The 19,618-nt window shown below is 35.0% G+C and overlaps 1 protein-coding gene across 4 annotated transcripts in view; it reads right to left on the bottom strand.

Moving 5' to 3' along the window:
- The window catches only part of LOC150092439 (phosphatidylinositol 4-kinase type 2-beta-like), a 162,346-nt gene that overhangs the window by 108,012 nt on the left and 34,716 nt on the right, over window positions 1-19,618 (bottom strand). For all 4 annotated transcript variants that reach the window (XR_016550583.1, XM_090415117.1, XM_090415115.1 and 1 more), the window contains exon 2: window positions 5,867-6,067. Coding sequence is in view for 3 of the 4 variants with exons in the window: in XM_090415115.1 (XP_090271241.1) it covers window positions 5,867-6,067 (201 nt within the window). In the remaining variant the exon portion in view is untranslated. The remainder of the gene's footprint in view (window positions 1-5,866; window positions 6,068-19,618) is intronic.

Genomic DNA, 19,618 nt, shown 5'->3' with positions numbered 1-19,618 from the left:
ATATGGAAATAGACAACAGAATCAACAAAGCTGGTAGGAAGTCAACTGAATAAATTTATATAGAATAAAGAGAGAAATTAGTTAAAACATTAAATTATCTGTATACAAGACTGTTCAAACCAACTTTAACTTAGGGATCTGAGAGCTGGATTAGAAATAAAAGACTTGACCAAAGACTAGAGACCACAGATATGAGGTCTCCAGTCGTTGGTCAAAGATTAGAGACCACAGATATGAGAGTCCGGAGAAAGATTAGGGATGTGAGCAGATGGCATCAATGGCAATATCATATTAAAAATGAGGATATTAGGAAAGAACTTGACAATGTTAGCATCCAGGAATGTGTTAGCAGAGCTAATCACAGGTGGTATGGTCACTTAAACAGAATGGGAGAAAAGATTAACAAAAAAAAAAAAAAGTGTTCTCAGGTTGGAAAGAAAAAAACCCAGAGGAAGACCAAGATATAGGTGGATTGATACAGTAAAAAGTACCTTAGAAGACAGAAATATAGGATCTGATAATTTGGAGTCTTGACAGATAACAGACTGATTTGGAGAAAAATTGTTGATAGGAAGTTATTAATGATGTAAGTTTTTCATGTAGTACTATCATAATATCCTGTTTAGTGCCTCTGTAGCACAATTGGAAAAACGATATGTTGCGCCATTCGATTGGAAAAGGCCTAAGTTCGATTCTTGTCGTGACAGGAGGAATCTTTTATGGACTTTTTCAATCGAAGGTGAGTTAGTCAATCTCATATGGAGGTAGCAGGGTTTTTTCTCCCGGAAACTCGGGTTTTTCATCCCGCATACAGACAAATCGGCCCTTCAGAACACATGCAATTTACAGACAAAAAAATACTAGCTGTGGCAGTGGTGAGCAGTAGATGGCGCTGATGTAGATGATTGGCAGTAGTGGATCGGTGTAGTGATGAAGAGTTGTACAATAGTTTTCCTCCTGCGATGAGTATTCGGACTCCTTGGAGGTGTCACGAATAATAATAATAATAATAATAATAATAATATCCCTTGAGGATACATGCCAGGAATTTGATGATGCTTACAGGAGATTCTTTCATTACTGAACTTCTAATCATGTCAGTGTATCTCATTATACAGAAAACACAGATAAAAACTGGAAACTGAAAGAGGCATTTATTACAGTAATTCCTCTGAAAAATTCAACAGCTGCAGAGTACTTTGATACATTCATACTCCTTAAAGAGGTGCCAAGACACCAATACAATACCAAACAGTGTCAAAATTTAAAACAAGTTTTACTCGGCCAAAGTCTAACGTATTTACAAATGGGCAAGTTTAGTACTAGGAGTTTATGAAGTACCCTGTTCTTGTGTCTGAGCTTACTATGGACAGATAGGAAGAATTGTCGACATCCACCTTGGTGAACATAAAAAATACATCCAACACCATCATTATGACAAGTTGGGTCTAGACCATGTCATGGATACCACTTCACACAGGATCAATTGGAAGAAAACAGAAGTGCTACACAGAAGTCATAAGTCAGAGAGATTGTTTTTGGAATCAACAGAAGCTTTAAAACATACTCCAAACCTCAACAAGTATGGCTGTATAAATTTACCAAAAATCTGGGAGACAGTCATTTTAAGATCTAATTAACATTTGTTTTTTCTCTTTTTCCAACATAGATATGCTGAATTAGGACTTTAGTTCCTTGTATTGTCCGTAATTTTTTTTTTATTTTAATTTTAAATTAATCTCACTGTTATACCAGATTGTTGTTGTTTTGCATACTGTGACAAACTGGTTTTGTGCTCTGAAGATGCTGGATATAATACCAGAGAAATATTGGCAAATAAGTTAATAAATATTATTTTCTTATCATCTGTGTTATCATCAATACCATGAAAATAAATAATGGGCTAGTAGTAAAATTCAAGAGAGACACACCAAATCTTACACAACTGGCTGTGTAAGATCTGGTGCATCTGAATCTGCCTGTTTTAAATTCTATTAAAGATGTTTGCTTTGTTGCTAAAACTGAAATAGTAAAAAATTATATACCTTTTCCCAGAATTCGCCAAAAACACTGAAAGAATTGGGAAAAGTAACACCATGTTACAAACAAAATTTCTGAAGTTCAAGTTTCTGCATTTGGCAAGTTGGGTGTCTAACAGAGTGAGCATTGAGTGCACTTCTTAACTACTCTGCAGTGATAACATAACACATTTCAAAGAAATAGGAAATGGAAAAGGGGATGATGCTGCAACACCAAAAGGGATGTTAAAAAAAAAAAATGAAGATACACTGTGGTATTCAGATAATGCATGCATAAAGCTATTTGAATATTTAATGAAAAAATGTAACAGATGAAGGGAATAATTATTTAATAAAAAGATTTGGTGAAAACGAATTAGAAATTGCTAAAGTTGTCTCAAATTTATCTGGTTTGAAGATTTTGGGAAAGAAGAAATTAAGATTTGGGGTAAATATTTAAGCAAATATGGTTAACAAGGGTAACGAGTTCCAAGTTATGAGAAAGCATTTAAATATACAAGAGACCTTTTGAAAGAGCAATAAGAACAGATTTTTATTTTTCTCAAAACTGCTTGAAATTGTAATCATTATGACAGCAAGTATATCATCATGTGAACATGTTTTAATCAAATGAATTAATAAAAAGAGAAGTTGAAGTAAATGAATCTCTCCACCCTGACTGATTTACTGGTGAATGCTGATGGTCCATCTCTGTAGGAATTTATTCAAGAATCGACACACTGGAGGGGATATGAATTCTATACATAAATGAACAGTAAGTGTTAGTGACATACATTTTAAATCCATATCAAAAGGATACTTCTGTATAATTGTAATGTGTTATAAGAATTCAATAATGTATTACTTTTTTTCATCATAACATTTAGTTTTTTTTAAAACATCACTTATAACAACATTTATATAAAGTAGACCGATACCTGGAGAGAAGATTTAAGTTGCATTTCTGGCACTGCTGAAACATATATAGCACAATGCTTCTAAATTACTCCAATATCTTATGAGTAGCCAGAGCTTTAATGGGTTATACTAGAATATAAGACATTTTTGATATCAAAAGGAAAAACTAAAAATTATATGTCTAGTGCTAGACATGAATATACTAACTAAGCTGCAACTTAGGACTTCACAATATGAGACAAAGAATGAACTTATTTAAACTTATTTAGCACTGAATAAATAAAAGATATGGGAGAAAAAAAAAGTTCTCTACAAACATGAGAGAAATGTAACATTTCTTAATGTCAATAACCTAATATCAGTGTTTATCAACAAGCTTTGCTAATTGTTTTTAAAAACCCTAAACTGAAAGTTTATTGCAGTATGCAACCAGAGATAAGATTCGCTTTATATTTTTTTTTTAAATAAAACAACACTATTGCTGCTATTTGCGAGCATAAAGATTACAAACTGCTCAAGAGAAAGATCATTTTCCCCCAAACCTCAAGAATAAAATCCACACAATACTGCAAGAAAAGCTCTGTCCAAAGTATCATATATATAAAAAATTATAAATTATCATTTACAGTTTATTTGAATTCAGATATCAAAGCTCACAAAAGAAGCTTGAATATTTTAAGTTACCTTACTGTACTAACAATGTTCATCTTTATATACTAATGCCAGTAAACTGCTTTCATTCATTTAAAATAAATATTAATTATATACCATTTGCACGAAGGTTCATGATTCATTGCAGTAGGTTACCTCACTCTCTTCTATCTACCCATTAATATATTGTTGGCCATTAAGTAGTGTGTGTGTTTTCATGCATATTTATGTTTAGCAATACTTATAAACACATATTTAATTTTTGAAGTCTCTTAAAATTCACAGAGCTGAACTTCGGTCAAAATAAAGGGGGATTTTGTTATGAAAAAAAAATGTCACAACCTTCCTACGGCTATCACAAAAACAACTGTTGAAAGTTGAATGTCAATCTGTACAGATATTTTTGAAAGGCGAGCAAATAAACTATTCAATTAACATAAATTTATCATAATAATAATGATGTTTATGTGAATCTCATGCTTTAGATTTATGAATTGCTTTGGCCTGAACAAAACCTGATGCAGAAGCAGAATTACTGTTTGATCTACTCAAAATTACATTGGTAACAGTTTTCTGATTTCCATTTTTTGGTTCTATTTCATTCAGTGTCAGAAACTTTTGTATAAAGTGAGATATTAAACATTAAAAAATTTCAAAAAACTGCTTATAAGTATAGTCTAATATTAGCAGGATTTTATAGCCATTAATATTCCTAAATATTCTTATGCAGTGATTCTGAACATAAGTTAGCTGTCTGATAAGATATCCTCAGCAATACAATGCCCTTATCACTGATATTTTTAGCTTCATGTTATTTAGCACTACTATGCTAAGACGATTTCTCATGGATTCGGAATTAGGTGGTGATTTAAGCTCATCTTCAGATTTAAACAAAAACAGTACAATGAAATAATCAAACAAGTTCTTTTTTTTTAAGTAATAGTTCTAATATTTCATCTTTATCACAGGTATCTGGGATACAATATAAAAATTTTAATAAACTATACAAACAACAAGTGGAAGATGTCTAGAAGCATAGTCCTAAAAAGTATGTGCTTTATGGGAGCTAGTAGTTCATTCTGACTATTGGGTGTCCAAGAATGACTTTCGATTTTTGGGATGATCTTTTCATAACTGTTGATCAAAAGATGGAAACATTAACAAATGCTTTTGATCTAAACACTTACTCTAATAATTACCAAAATACCTTTTGCCTGAGTCAAGTCTTTCCTATAAAAACACTCATAAATTTACCAACAAATGTGTGGCAAAACAGTTCAATATAAAAAGCAGCATAGCAGAAATAGATTAAAGTAACCCTCACTTTCTTCTCTACCTACATAAATACTCAGAAGAAAAAAAAACAAAAAAAAAACTAACAACAATGCCAAATAGCAGTGGTTAATGGAGGCTAATGTACTCAAGGAATAGAATGTGATAGTTACGTTTTTTTGAAAAACAGTAAAGATAAAATAGGAGGTGGAGTATTACTGATAATTTCAGAAGAGTTGCATCCTCTCAATGTGAAACTGGAAGAAAGCAGTAATGATAATGGCTTTAAAGCCATTTGGTATGGGGTAACCCCAAATTTTAGATATTAGTAAGATGTTGCCACAGACCAGGGAATGCAGAAAGAGACAATTCAGACAGAGGAGACTGGTGAGCAACAGGAAGGTGATAATCATGGGTGACTAACTATGGCAGCATTGACTAGAAGCAGGAAATATCATGTGCAAGTAAGAAAATCAAATTCCTTGAGCTACTTAGGTACCTCTATCTTATACAGCATGTAATTGAAGCAACACATAGGACTCGAGTGTTACTTGATAATATTGTCTCATGCGGTGATAACAGAGGCCACAACAATGCCACGAAATGGGGATAGTAAAATCACGTGTCTTTGACATGAGGAGTGGTTAGGCAGGTGCAAGCTTCACAGAACAAGAGAGATGTGTAGAATTACAGAGCAGGAGACTATGCTAAATTAAGGAAACAGAATGGCAGTGTGGAGCAGCTTAATCAGTAGAAGGGGAGAGAAATCAGGAGTGCCTGGGACTTGGTCCGGAATCAATTACTTGGGGGGGGGGGAAATATTTTTTAATGTACTTGTCTCATCTCAAACTATCATGCTCCAGAGTTTAGGAAACACTACATCTAACAAGAATAACAGCAACATTTAAGATGAAAAGGCAGCAACTATACATACTGTTATATCCTTAAAATCCTAACAATTGAAAGTAATAATTTCTGTTTAATACATAAATAGTACACATCATTACCTTAGTTTTTGGAACAACACCAAGTTGAAGTTTTTGGTCTACTAAATATGCTCCAGCCTCAGCCAGATAGCCTTGGTTTGGGACTAAGCAACTTCTACCAAAACAACACGGACAACAAAGTTTATGCATCCATTTGGTCCATTTTGGATTAAGACGACCATAGGGTTCTTCATCCTTGGGCTTGAATACCCCAATCATTTTCTGTTGATTAATAAAAAGTCCAATTATTATGATACCAGTAATATCCCCTCCTTCCAAAAAAATAATAAAAAAATTCTTACTATTTAAGCTTCTTCTGGAGCTTTCTTTTTCTGACTAGCAGTATATGAAATTAAATAAGTTGTACTTATGAAATAAGAAATAACACTGACATGGTATTCTTTTTTAGTACACATCTATCAAGTAGGTGTATGATCTGTCAATTCATATGTTCAATAACAAATTTTTTAGCAGAAGGAAATTGCTTCTTAACACCCTGTCATGTTCATCTGAAAGAGGCCACCTCATCTTTGACTGTAAGAAGCCTAAAAACATTCCTCACATCCCTGATATAATTCAAACCCACACGTACATCATTCTTCTCACTGCATGACAGAAGAATCATTAATGAACGATGAATAAGAGGAGGGGGGATATAATTGAGACAAATTATTAAGGGGATGATACCAGATTAATGTGGATGTTTTTCAGAGAATATGGAAAAACAAAAAGGGGAAAAAAAAAAAAGTCTATAAACTGCTTTTGGGAAAGTTTGTTAAATGACAAGATGCATTTACTGTATCAGGTAACTGAAATGAGCCAATAGTTAAACAATGGATGTGATGGCATATGGACTTAGAGCAGGAATTATCATATCTAACAAAAAAAAAAAAAAACATTATGCGCATTGTATTATTACTATTTAATTTGTTCATTAATGATATCGGAAAGGATCTTAGAGGAACTATTCATTTGTTTACTGATGATGCAAAGTTGGGTAGAGCAATAGTGAATGCACATGATGTCAAAATTTTGCGAGATGATTTGGATAGATTGGAGGACTGGGCTAAGGAGAATGGATGTCAATTTAATGTGGCAAAGTGTAAGGTTATGGATTTTGGGGTGAAAAGATTAGCAGCAGTATACCACATTGGTGGAACTGTACTCCAGGAGACTGACGAAGCTAGGGACTTGGAAGTGTTGGTAGATAGGGAGATGAAGTTTAGGGGGCACATAGCAAAAGTAGCTAAATCAGCTCATCAAATCACTTGGTTACTGAAGAATACTTTGACAAGCAGAGACAAGCAAGTTATTGTTCCTCTGTATCGAGCCTTGATAAGACCCCATCTTGACTACTCTGGGTGCCAGAGTTTCTTCTTGATGGGGAGGAGGTAGAGAGGATCCAGTGACGAGTGACCAAGATGATAGCAGGTCTATGGAATGAAACTTATGAGAACAGGTTGAAGATTTGTGGGTTGCGGACATTGGTTGATAGGCAGAAGAGGGGTGATATGATTGAGACATTCAAATTACCGAAGGGTTTCTATAAGATTAATTCAGAGGATATTTTTCAGAACAGGTCTGGTGGTGGAGGACTAGGGGCCATCGACGGAAACTGGGCAAGAGTGTGGTTAGCAAAGGTGTTAGAACTAGGTGTTTTGCATGGAGAGTGGTGAATGAGTGGAATAAGTTCCCAGAGTCTGTTGGAGGTGCCATGACTGTGAGTGGGTTCAAGGCAAGGTATGATAGATACTGTGTGGAAGCTGAATAGTTGTTGACATGATGTTTAGGACCTCCCTCGATGAGTCTAAGGACTCCTTGGAGTTGCCTGTAATAATAATAATAATAATAATTGTATTAAGGTTTTTGAACAGTTACCACTCAATGTAGGATGGTGGTTTGGTTTTTATTGCACTGAACAGGATAAGTTTAAATAGCATTTAAGAAATGAATTATTCAAGCTTAATGAATGCTATCAGGTAACAAATATATGCAACTAGTAGAGATTGTGGAACTGTTTTATATATATATATATAATGGAGTAGAGTGAAATTATTACACTGTTGTAGTAATAACTAAACTACATTATTAGGTTGCCAATTATGGTAGTAGTTTTTAACTTCATAACTAAATTGCTACACAGAAAGACACTAAATAATTGCAGTGTTTGAGTATCATAACTAGTTCCAGAATATCACTGAATAAAAAAGAAATTAGACTGTTACTGTTTAAAAAAATCTATAGGATTGCAATTAATTTATAAATGGCCATATTATAGCTGCCTTTATAAATCAAAATTTTATTAATTATAACCTTCATGGAGAGGCAGAATCTTTGCTGATTCAGCTAGCAATATATCATATTGAACTTACAAGACTTAATAATGCATAGCAAAAACTGAACCAAAAGACATAGCTGAATTGCTGAGTGATCATTTTGCAAGGGTGCATCATTCAGGTGGTGATTTTAAAGCTGCTGATGTTGCAGAGATGCATATCAACAGTGAGGTAGATGAATAGGTGGTGTTCAGCATATTAAAAATATGAATGTAAACAGCAGTGGGACTGAATGGCATATCAACTCGTGTACTGTGTGAATGTGCAAGAGAATTGGCATTGCCTCTGATGATGAAGTTGTTCAATCTAAGTCTCAGCTCTGGCAGAGTTTCAAGTGAGTGGAAAGAGTACCACTGCATAAAGGTGGCTCCAAGACAGAGGTAGCAAACTACAGACCAATTAATACATTGGGAGTGGTTGAAAATTGGAAAAGTTGGTGAAAGGTAAAATACAACAATGGGTGGATAGGGATGCGATACTCTATGGTGAGCAGCACAGCTTTGTAAAGGGTAGGTACTGTATTAGTAACTTATTTACATTTTATAATAAAGTGACATCAGAATTGGATAAAGGTAATGGCTACACCACAGTAGTGCTAGACTTTGTCAAGGCATTTGACAGAAAACTACATGGAAAATAGCATCTCAGGGTTTGGTACTAGGGCCACTACTCTTTAATTTGTACATCAATGACATAGGGAAATATTTAAAAGGGGATATTCAGTTGTTTGCTGATAATGCAAAACTGAGGAGAGCAATAGTTGATAAAGGTGATGTAGATATCCTGCAGGATGATTTAAATAAATTGGAATTGTGGCCAATGGATAATGAGTGGCAATTTAATGTTGAAAAAAATGTAAGGTTATGCACTTCGGATTGAAAAGGTTGCATATGGTGTATCATATTGATGGTATTGGTTTGCAGTGAAACTGATGAGGCCAGGTACTTGGGGATAATGGTGGACAAAGAGTTGAAGTTCAGAGGGCATATTTCAAAAGTTGGTAAGATAGCTCAACAAATAACTTGGATGTTGAAAAACATGCTATCAAGTAAAGATAAGGAAGTTATTATCCCTCTTTATAAGACTATGATTCAGCCACATCTTGACTATTGCACACAGATTTGGTCACCTGGGTTTCTTGGAGACCAGAAGGTAGCTGAAAGGATTCAGAGACGAGTGACCAAGATGATGACAGGCCTGTGGAATACGCCCTATGAGGAAAGATTAAAGGTTTGTGGGTTACAAAGTTTAGTTGATCAGTGGAAAAGAGGGGGATATGATAGAAACTTTTAAGATAATAAAGACGTTTTATAAAATCGACACAAATGAAAATTTTTTAAGATAATAAAGACGTTTTATAAAATCGACACAAATGAAAATTTTCAATATATGACAAATAGAAAACTAGGGGCCATCCATGGAAGTAAGATTGTGGTTAGTAAGGGTGTGCCGACCAGAATTTTTGCAATGAAAAGTGAGTGGAATGGATTGCTAGAATTGGTTGCGAGTTCCCTGATGGTGAATAGATTCAAGGAGAGGTATGATAGGATTTGTGTGTACGATGATTGATTTGGGTCTCCTGCAATAAGGCTCTAGACTCCATGGAGATGCCATTAATGTTAATAAAATACACTTCCTGAAATGTAATCTACATCATAATGCATAATACACTTCAGGAATAAGCCATCATGACAATACATTATGCACAAACTTTTGTTTACTCATATTCCTTACTTTTTTTTTTATTTTAAAGTATTTTCCCAGCCTTTCATCATGAGTAAAAGAATTAGTGAACAAAAAGTGGAAATGTGAAAAAGATTTGAAAAGTAATCTCATTGGAAGAAAAATTTGAAATAATAAAGAAAAATGAACAAAGTGAGTACAGAGCAAAGATAGGACAAGAACATCGGTTTACATTTTAACAGTGAAAATGTAAATTAACTTATGTTAAGATATGACGTGTTCTACATTCGAAAAAAAAAAATATTTACCATGGTTATGTGTTCGTGATTTAGCAGTTCTTCATTCTACATGATGTCATGAGCATTACTTACATGTAAGTTAATTAGTAATATATTATAAAAACAATATTTTTAGGTTGTGTTGATAATATTTGCGATATTAAGGAATTTTAGAGCAATAATATTATTGATTTTTCAAATAAACTTTAATAATTGCCACTTTGTTTTAATTTAATTAAAATTTACAGCAGGTGCATTTACTCTGTGCAGTAGTGTAGCTAGAGCTTTTTCCGCCCAGGGCGGTCCCTGAGTTTTCCGCCCCTCTCAATACACACTAAAAATACTACAAAAAGGCAAAATGCCGTATAGGAAAATAAATTAAAACATTATGTTTGTTTTTGAAGTAAAACTTTAATTTCAACATTCTAAAATGTTATTTTGTTGCTTTTCTGTTAGCAAAATCGATGATATTGGTGAAGTCTATTTCATAAAACTGTAGGTAATTCTTAATCTATTTTATTTAGAAAAACTCCTGTCACAACTAGCAACACCTACAGCAATTGTGAGGAAAATTCGCAGTAGTATTGCAATAATTGGAAATGAGTTCTCGAGACCGTATTTTCGAATTAACTGCAAAAGTTCAAAAAGGTTCAAAGTGCAGCCTGGGACAGATTGCCCCCCTCCACCCCTCCCTAGCAATGCCTCTGACTCTGCGTTCGATGAGTATACTCGTTTTTGCTTGATTTTAATTACCCATGCAGATGCACATTTTCAGAACAAAATCTCTCTTTCTGTAAAATATATAGTTTATGATAAATTTTTCATTAACTTATGAATTTTCATTAGCTAATGCTACTATTTAGAATTTATGATGAGACATATTGAAGCGTAGCTTAACATCATAGCTTTTAAGATATCATTAAGATTTTTTTTTTGGGGGGAGTAGTACTTCTTCAGCAATGAGTACTTCTCTATTATACCCCCTACCAACTACTTTTCTGAGCACACCACCTGCTAACCACACCTTTATTCAACTTCCAGGAATGATTCCTTGTTTTGGTCCCTCTAGCCAAGGGCTAAAACATTTCCCTTGCATCTATCCTATAAAACCCTTTAAGCAAATTAAACGTTTTTATGATATTCCCTCTTTTTCTCCTATCAACCAACTTTTGCAATCCACACATCTTCAATGTATCCTCATAGGAAACATTCTGCAGGCCACTCACCATCCTGGTCACTTGCCTCTGAATCCTCTCCACCACTTTCTAATCCTAAGAAACACGGGGGGGGCACAGAATTAGACTTGAGCACAGTAATCCAGAGTGGATGTATCAAGGCCTTATAAAGAGGAATAACAACTTCCTTATCTCTATTTGTTAATACGTTCTTCAATAGCCAGGTAATCTTATAGGCTACCTTAGCAATATCTCCTCTAAACTGTCTACCACTACCCCTAAATCTCTAGCTTCTCTATTTCCTGGAGATAATCTATTTATCCCAAAATGCATAATTTTACATTTCTTGACATTAAAATGATACCCATTAACTTTTGCCCATACTGATAGCCTATTTAAATTGTCCTGCAAGCTCTCCACATTGCCTTAGCTATTACTCTACCTAATTTCACTTCATCAGCACACAACTATTTTTTTTCCAGGTTATTTCCTATATCATTTATGTACAAATTAAACAGCAATAGTCCCAGCACTGAACCATACTGCTTCCTCTAGACGAACCCTTAACTATATTCCATGCACTACTAACATACTTAACCTGTAGTTTTTTATGCCATGGTACAGATTTAAGCTTCTTCCTAAGTGCCATAATGTCTTAAATTAAAGAGCCTAGTCAAAGGCATTGCCAATTCCTTTGCACATTCTCCCAATCTCCCAAGTCAAGAACACATGGTCATTTCATCAACTGGAGGCAATGTTGTCACCTTGGGTATGGATAGTTCTTCTGATCCTATGACCAGATCTAATACTCTCCCACTCCTAGTCCCCTCCATCACACGCTGCCTTCAGTAATTATCTCTCAGCAGGTGTATAAATTCTATTTCCTTCCTGCCATGTGATCTTTCTTCGTTCCAGTCTACATCTGCATAGTTGAAGTCCCCCATAATAATCACTCAACCTATACTCATTTGGCGATGCATGTCTTCCAGATCATCTGTGAAACTCCCTGGTCTATAGCAACAACCAACTGTATATTTTGTCTTACTGGCCTTAATCTCACACCAGATTACTTCAAACGAACAGTCACTCTCCCACCTGTCTCCTATTCTTTTTAAGTTGCAATTCATCTGCTATCATCAGCAGTACTCCTCCCACCATCTTATCTTCTCTTTCTTCCCTGAAAATACTAAACCCTTCACATTCAATCCCTGTAGCTACACCTCCTGCTGTTAGCCAAGTCTCAGTAATGCCTAGAACTTTTGGTCAGGTTGCACTAACCAATGCCAAAAATTCCTCCCTCTTGTTTTCCTGATACTTCAAGCATTAGTATATAGAAACTGCAGCATCCATTTAGTCCCCCACCCACCTTTACAGATCATAATTTTTGTAATGAGAGCAGAAAGTGACCCTCTGTAGTATAATATACTGTTATACATTAAGGGATGATTATAACAAATAAGAAATTCCCATAATGCAAAGCAATATACCCCCCCCCAAAAAAAAACGTGCTTTGCATTATGGGATTTGAGTTTTATGGCACAAAAGCATCAAAGGTCATACTGTGCCAGGACACAGGCTACAGCAGTACATATGGTAAATGGTTAATAGGACAATCACAAACATCCATGCCCTTAGCAGGATTCAAACCCAAAGCCTCTTGACTTGAGAGTGGATACACTAACCACTCAGACCGGCACATTATGGGATATTCAGGCAATTACTACAAAGTCAGCAGCCTTTATATATAAATATCCTGGTAATTAAGTTACTTCACACACAAACCCAAGAAATTCTTTTCCTTACTCTCTCATTATGTAAATTCAGGATACTTCAAATTCGAAAAGAAGATTTACAACCAGAACTCAGGATTGGCTATGGGCAGCCCGCTCTCTCCAATTCTTGCTGATATATTTCTTAAGGACATCGAAGAAAAGGTGATTAATTCCTCAACGCTAAAACCCAAAATTTGGTACGATTATATAGATGATGCATTCCTCATTTGGGAACACAATTTAAACAACCTCAATATTTTTCTAGACCATCTTAACAAGTTTCATGAGAAAATCAATTTCACCTACGAACTCCAACAACTGTCTCCCCTTTTTGGACTTAAAACTTAGATGCGCTGAAAATATCAAAATCTCTATTTTTAGAAAACCCACACACACACAGACAGATACCTTCATGCATTTTCCCATCACTACCCTCCACAAACGTTTGGTATTATTTCAACCCTGGCACATCGAGCCAGATCTTTATTAACAGACGAAACAGAGATTGAAAATGAACTCAATTTACTAAGAAGGACTTTTATCGACAATGGTTCTCTCTTAAGAAGATTGATAAATTTATCTCTTACCATTGTTCACCTACTATTAAAGATTCTTCTCCCCCCAAGAGCATTTATATCTTTGCCATACATCAGCTCTCTCTCCCCAAAAGTGGCAAAAATTCTTAAGAAATTCAACATTAGAACTTGTTTCACTACGTTTCCAAAACTTCGCTCCATACTTAGTAGACCTAAAGTAAAACATCTCCCTCTTCAGTATCCAGAAGTCTACAAGATTATGTGTGAATGTGGCAAACCATATTACAGTCAGACAGCTAAATCTAACCTTTTATGTATTGAGGAACACCAGAGACATATCCTACAATAGGACCAGAGCCAGTGCTTTCTCAAGCCACGTTCTCTTCTCTATTAACTCGGATGAAGGCCACCAACACCTCGTAGACTGGCCGCAAACTTCTAACATACATTTGTGTTATGATGAACTTGAAAGAAAGATAATCTAATCTAAAGAAATATCCCTCGATTCATCCCATATAAACAACAGCCTTAGCTACAATCTTTCTGATGCACACATTGCCACTGTCCAGTATTGGCGCACTCATGACAACTCATGCACGTAGTCAACTTCAATTGGAACGCCAGCACGCATTCCTGTTTAAAATGTACTACGGTCTTTTATATTAGATCTGTTGATGTAATTTTATAATGTCTTTGTTATTTTTTAGATAATTCTTTATCGTTGATACCTGAAGAAGTTGATTTTTTCAACAAAACTAGTAGTATCTCAGCATTAAACTTTATTCTTTTTTATTCTCGTATAGTAATTCAAACTAATTTTTTTTCATATATATATATATATATAAAATTGATAATATAACAGCTTAATGGCAAAAAACAGGAATGTGCAAGTGAGAATGTTGGCAGGATTGAAAGTAAGGTCGTGGAAGTAAGAAAGATTGAGAAAATGAAGGTACTTAGAACCTTAATGCACATATTGTCACAGGATTAGATAATATCAGTCCAGGTAGAATGTGCAAGGGAATTGGCTGCTCCTCTGATCACATCATTCAAAGTCAGATCTGGGAAGGTGCCAAGGGAATGGAAAGAAAACAAAACAAAAAGGATGGTTGCATGAAGATGGATTATATTGTGATATGGATGGGGAAGTTGAGAATCAGCAGATATATATGGTAAGTGGTGATAAAGGTGATTAAGTTGGTGTGGTGGAGAAATCACAACCAACAAGTGGCTTGGATAGGACTGGTTATAGACCTAAAAATGAATTACTGTGTTTATTTACAAATACCAGAAGTATCAGAAATAAGGAAGATAAAATAGTTACACTGGTTGAGTTTATTCGCCCCAAAATCATTGGAATAAGTGAAAACATAGTTGCATGAAGATGATATTCTAACGAAATAGAAATGGAAGGATACAGTATTTTTTGCAAGGATAGAAAGGACAGGAAGGAAGGGGGAGGAGTGTTGATGATAGAAGGGAATTATGTCCACATAAGGTATGAAAGAGGGAAATAGTGGCAATGGTTATAATGTGGAGGTTGACAGGAAGAGATATTTAGTTGGATGTTCCTATAGGCTAGGAAATGTGGAGGGTGGTCATGAAGGAATGTATAAACAACTTGGATTAGTGAACAAAGGAAGGGTAATAATTATGGGTGATTTTAATTATGGTGGTATAGATTAGAATGAAGAAATAGCATTTGGGAATAAGGAAAATTAATTTCTTGAGTTCTTGAGAGATAATTATCTCAGGCAGCAAGTAAAGGAGGGCACAAGAGGATCGACAGATTTAGATCTGATCATTTCATCAGAGGATATAATTGTGAGTGGGGTTTTCACACTTGCCTCCAGTTGGTCAGAGTGATCACGAGGTGATCAACTGGGTTGTGGCTAACCATATGCAGACTTTTGTGAGGAAAGGATATATGTGGAATTATAAGGCTAGCGATTATGACAAGCTTAAGGGACAGATTAGAGCTATAGCATGGAACAAGAAGTTGAGTGGTAAGGAAATAAATGCTACTTGGGAACTGACAAAGAAATACATAATATGAAGATGTAAAAACTATTAAGGTAGATGTAAAATGGATAAATGAGGAGCTTAAGCATGAAATCTGGAAGAAGGCCCTTTTGAGACAGTACAAGATGAATAATGGTAATAACATGGAGGTAGCAGGGTTTTTTTCTCCTGGAAACTCTGGTTTTTCATCCTGCATACAGACAAATCAGCCCTTCAGAACACATGCAATTTACAGACAAAAGACACTTGTTGCGGTGGGCAGTAGATGGCGCTGATTGAGAGTAGAGGTTCGGTAGTGGTGTGGAGACAGAGAGTTGAACACTAGGTGTCCTCCCGCGATGTCTTCAGACTCCTTGGAGGGGTCACAAATAATAATAATAATCAGTTACATGAAGAGTAGTATAAAGAAAAAGCCAAGAGAATGATCAGCAAGGAAAACAAAGGTGCAGTATGGACAGATATTAGCAAATCAGGTGAAGAAAAAGCACAGAGTTTTTTAGCTATGTGGCAAGCAGAAGGAAGAATGATTATGGTAAGATGATGTTACTGGATGAAAATGGTAGAATGGTAACTACTACAGAAGCCATTGTTGAGGTATTCAGTGATCAATTTATAAGGGTGTTTCATCCTGATCAAGGTGAAATCATGAGGAACTTAAGTGTAGAGGACATAGGAGAGGATGGCTTAACCTTGATGTCAATGAGGCAATAGGATTTGATGACATATTCCCTCTTAAGGGAATGTTCCAGGGAACTGGTTAGCATGCTTGTTTAATAAGAGTCTTACAACAACAACAACAACAACACAGATTCCAAGGTAATGAAAGGAGGGTAAAATTGTTCTGCTGCATAAAGGTAGTGATAAAGCTGTAGCTTCAAATTATAGGCCAATCTGTATATCTGGAGTTGTGAAGGTACTGGAGAGATTGGTAAGAAGTAGGATATAGAAATGGGTTGATAACAGCAGTATTCTCTGTGGTTATCAGCATGGGTTTGTTAAAGGGAGATCATGTTTTACTAATTTATGTACTATAACAAAGTGACAAATACCTTGGACAGGAAAGATGCATATACAGTGATGTACTCGGATTTTGCAAAAGCTTTTGATGGACTACCAGACAACAAACTGTTAAATAAATTGAAACAGATGAGATTGGATAACAGACTTCTGAGCTGGATCAGTGGCTGGCTGTCAGATAGGTATAAGAAAGTTGTATATTTGCGTGCAGTATCCTGAAAGAGGAAGTTCACTAGTGGTGTACTGCATGGGTTCAGTTTTGGGACAATTGTTGTTCAATTTATATGTTAATGATAATGGGATGGGTTTAACTAGTGATATGCAGCTGTTTGCAGATGATGCAAAATTGGAAAAAGCAGTGCAGAGTCAATCAGATGTTATGGCCTAACAGGAGGACTTGAATAGATTGCATGAATGGATAGGTAAGTGAAGCTGTCAGTTCAATGTTGCAAAGTGTAAGGTTTTGAGATTTGACAATGATGCAGAGGACCCTGACATGCAGAAATAAAGAGGTTATGATGCCACTGGATAAGGCCTTGATCATGTTTCATATGGATTATTGTGCACAGATCAATTAGGTCAAGTAGAACAAGTGGTCATTGATGAAAGGAGGATGTGAGGAGCAGGTTCTTTGCATGGAGAGTGGCTAGTGAGTGGAATGCATTGCCCGAGTGTGTTGCGTATGTAGACACATTGAATCAGTTTAATGGATGAGCAATGTGTGTACACACTATATGTGTACAAACATATTACACAAACGTGTACATGGTATGTACCTCCCACGATGAGTCTCTGACTCCATGGAGATCAGATGATAATAATAATAATAAAGAAGCCTCCTTTATGCAAAACAGAAGTAGAGGTAGCAAATTCCAGACCAATTGTCTCAAGAGCAGTGGGTAAAGTATCAGAGTTGTTAAAAGGAAGAATTCGGGAATGGGTTGACAGCAGTGACAGCTCGTGGCTTGAAATCATGGAGGTGCTGCAACTTTCGGAATATACATACACACTGTAAGTACAGTGTATACATGTTTGGATAAAATTTTTAAAATTACGGTAAAAAATTTAAATATGAAAAAATATTGTTTATTATCGATAAAATTAGTACAATTCAAAATTACTTCAAAATAAAATATATTCTTCTTGTTTTGTTTAACGGAAAAATATTGTTTATTATCGATAAAATTATACAGATTGGTAAAGTTCAAAATTACTTGAAAATAAAATAAATTCTTCTTGTTTTGTTTCATGGAAAAATATTGTTTATTATTGATAAAATTATACAGTTTAGTATAATTCAAAATTACTTAAAAATAAAATCCATTCCTTTAATTGTAATTAAAGGAATAGATTTACAATTTTTGGACATTACAATTAAATCCTTTAATTGTAATATCCAAATATTTAAAGAGACGGAGTAAACACGATAAGCACTACCAACACTGTACTACTTGCGCAAATTGCATATAAACAACAGTGCATATAAATAACAACACTAATAGTGCGTTTCTTACTATGACATGCATATGCTTGCACGTGTGGCAATATGACACTCTGGTAAACACAATGCTGCTAGCATCCTTCACCCCACTAAGTGCTACCAGATGGATTTTTATTATTTTTTATACAAAATAAGAGAATTGTATAGGATTGTTGATGATAAAATTAAATATTACAAGCAAATATAAATAAATTAATAAATATATATTTATATATTGAGAAAAATTGGGGGTGCTGCAGTTCTGCAGTGCCTATGCAGATTGGTTGACAGGAATATGATACTGTGTGTGTGTGTGTGTGTGTGTATGAGGGAGGCATTATTTTGCTTTAGTAGTGAAATGTGTAGTGGAGTAGAGCATCCTCACACAAGTTCCTGGACTACTTTGAGGAGTAATGTAATAATAGTCTGCTCACTTTTTATAATAAAGTGGCAACATTGACACTGCTGGACTTTGCAAAGGCATTTGAGGATAAAACTATTTTATAAATGGAGAAAATGAGAATGGATATGAAGATGATTTGGTAAAATTGTGGTTGATGGACATATATACTATCAATGAGTAGTATATAAGAACTGAATCCACAAGAAAACAGGTAACTGATGACATACTGCAGGGCTCTACTTTGGCTGCTACTATTTAATTTTTACATTAATGATACAGGAAATGATTTAAGGAGAAATATCCAATTTGTTTGTTTGTTGATGACAAAAGAGAATCAATGAAGATATATTCTAGAAAGGTGACTAAAACAGATTTGTAATATGAGCAAAGGTAATGGCTAATCAGTTTAATGTGGCAAAGTTTACATTGATGGAATTAGATGATAGGAACTTCATGAAGTCAAGGTGATATGGACAGGGAAATTAAGTTTAGAGGACATATTGCAAATGTGACCAAAACAGCTCATCAGATTTTGGATGTCAGTGTGTGTTCTTCAACATAAATGTTAGATCAAACACTGACGGGGGAAGGGGGGGGAACTATTATTCCTCTTTATAAGGCGTTAATAAGGATTACATTAGGATTAATATGCATAGATCTAGTCATCTGAATTTCTTAGGAATTTAGGAGATAATGAAGGGGATCCAGAGATGAGGCTAACACTCGGCCAGCAGACTGGCAAAAGGAAAGGACTGCAGTATTTTGAAACTGTGCGGAGTGTTAAAAAGACAAAACTTACATAAAATGTTCAGATCAAATGGGAAAATGCTTCATGATCATCAGTGATTCTAGATCATTTCACCATTGTGGAAAATCATGGATATTATGTATCAACCTAATCTACCATTTCTTGAATCACCACCATCTCTAAAATAGAGAAAAACGCACTTCCATTCCTCAATACTTTTGTTACATGCCTTCAAACAGGCTGTTCATCTTCCTTGGCCTATTGTAAGCACCAACGACAATCCTGTACACCAATTTGGGTTATCTACATTCCTTTAATGTTAT

Source organism: Typopeltis vanoorti, chromosome 26 (genome assembly GCF_054136105.1).
Source record: "Typopeltis vanoorti isolate ZY-2024b chromosome 26, IOZ_Tvanoo_1.0, whole genome shotgun sequence".
Taxonomy (NCBI): domain Eukaryota; kingdom Metazoa; phylum Arthropoda; class Arachnida; order Uropygi; family Thelyphonidae; genus Typopeltis; species Typopeltis vanoorti.
Note: the sequence above shows the minus strand (reverse complement) of the source record. Positions and strands in the feature narration are given on the sequence as shown.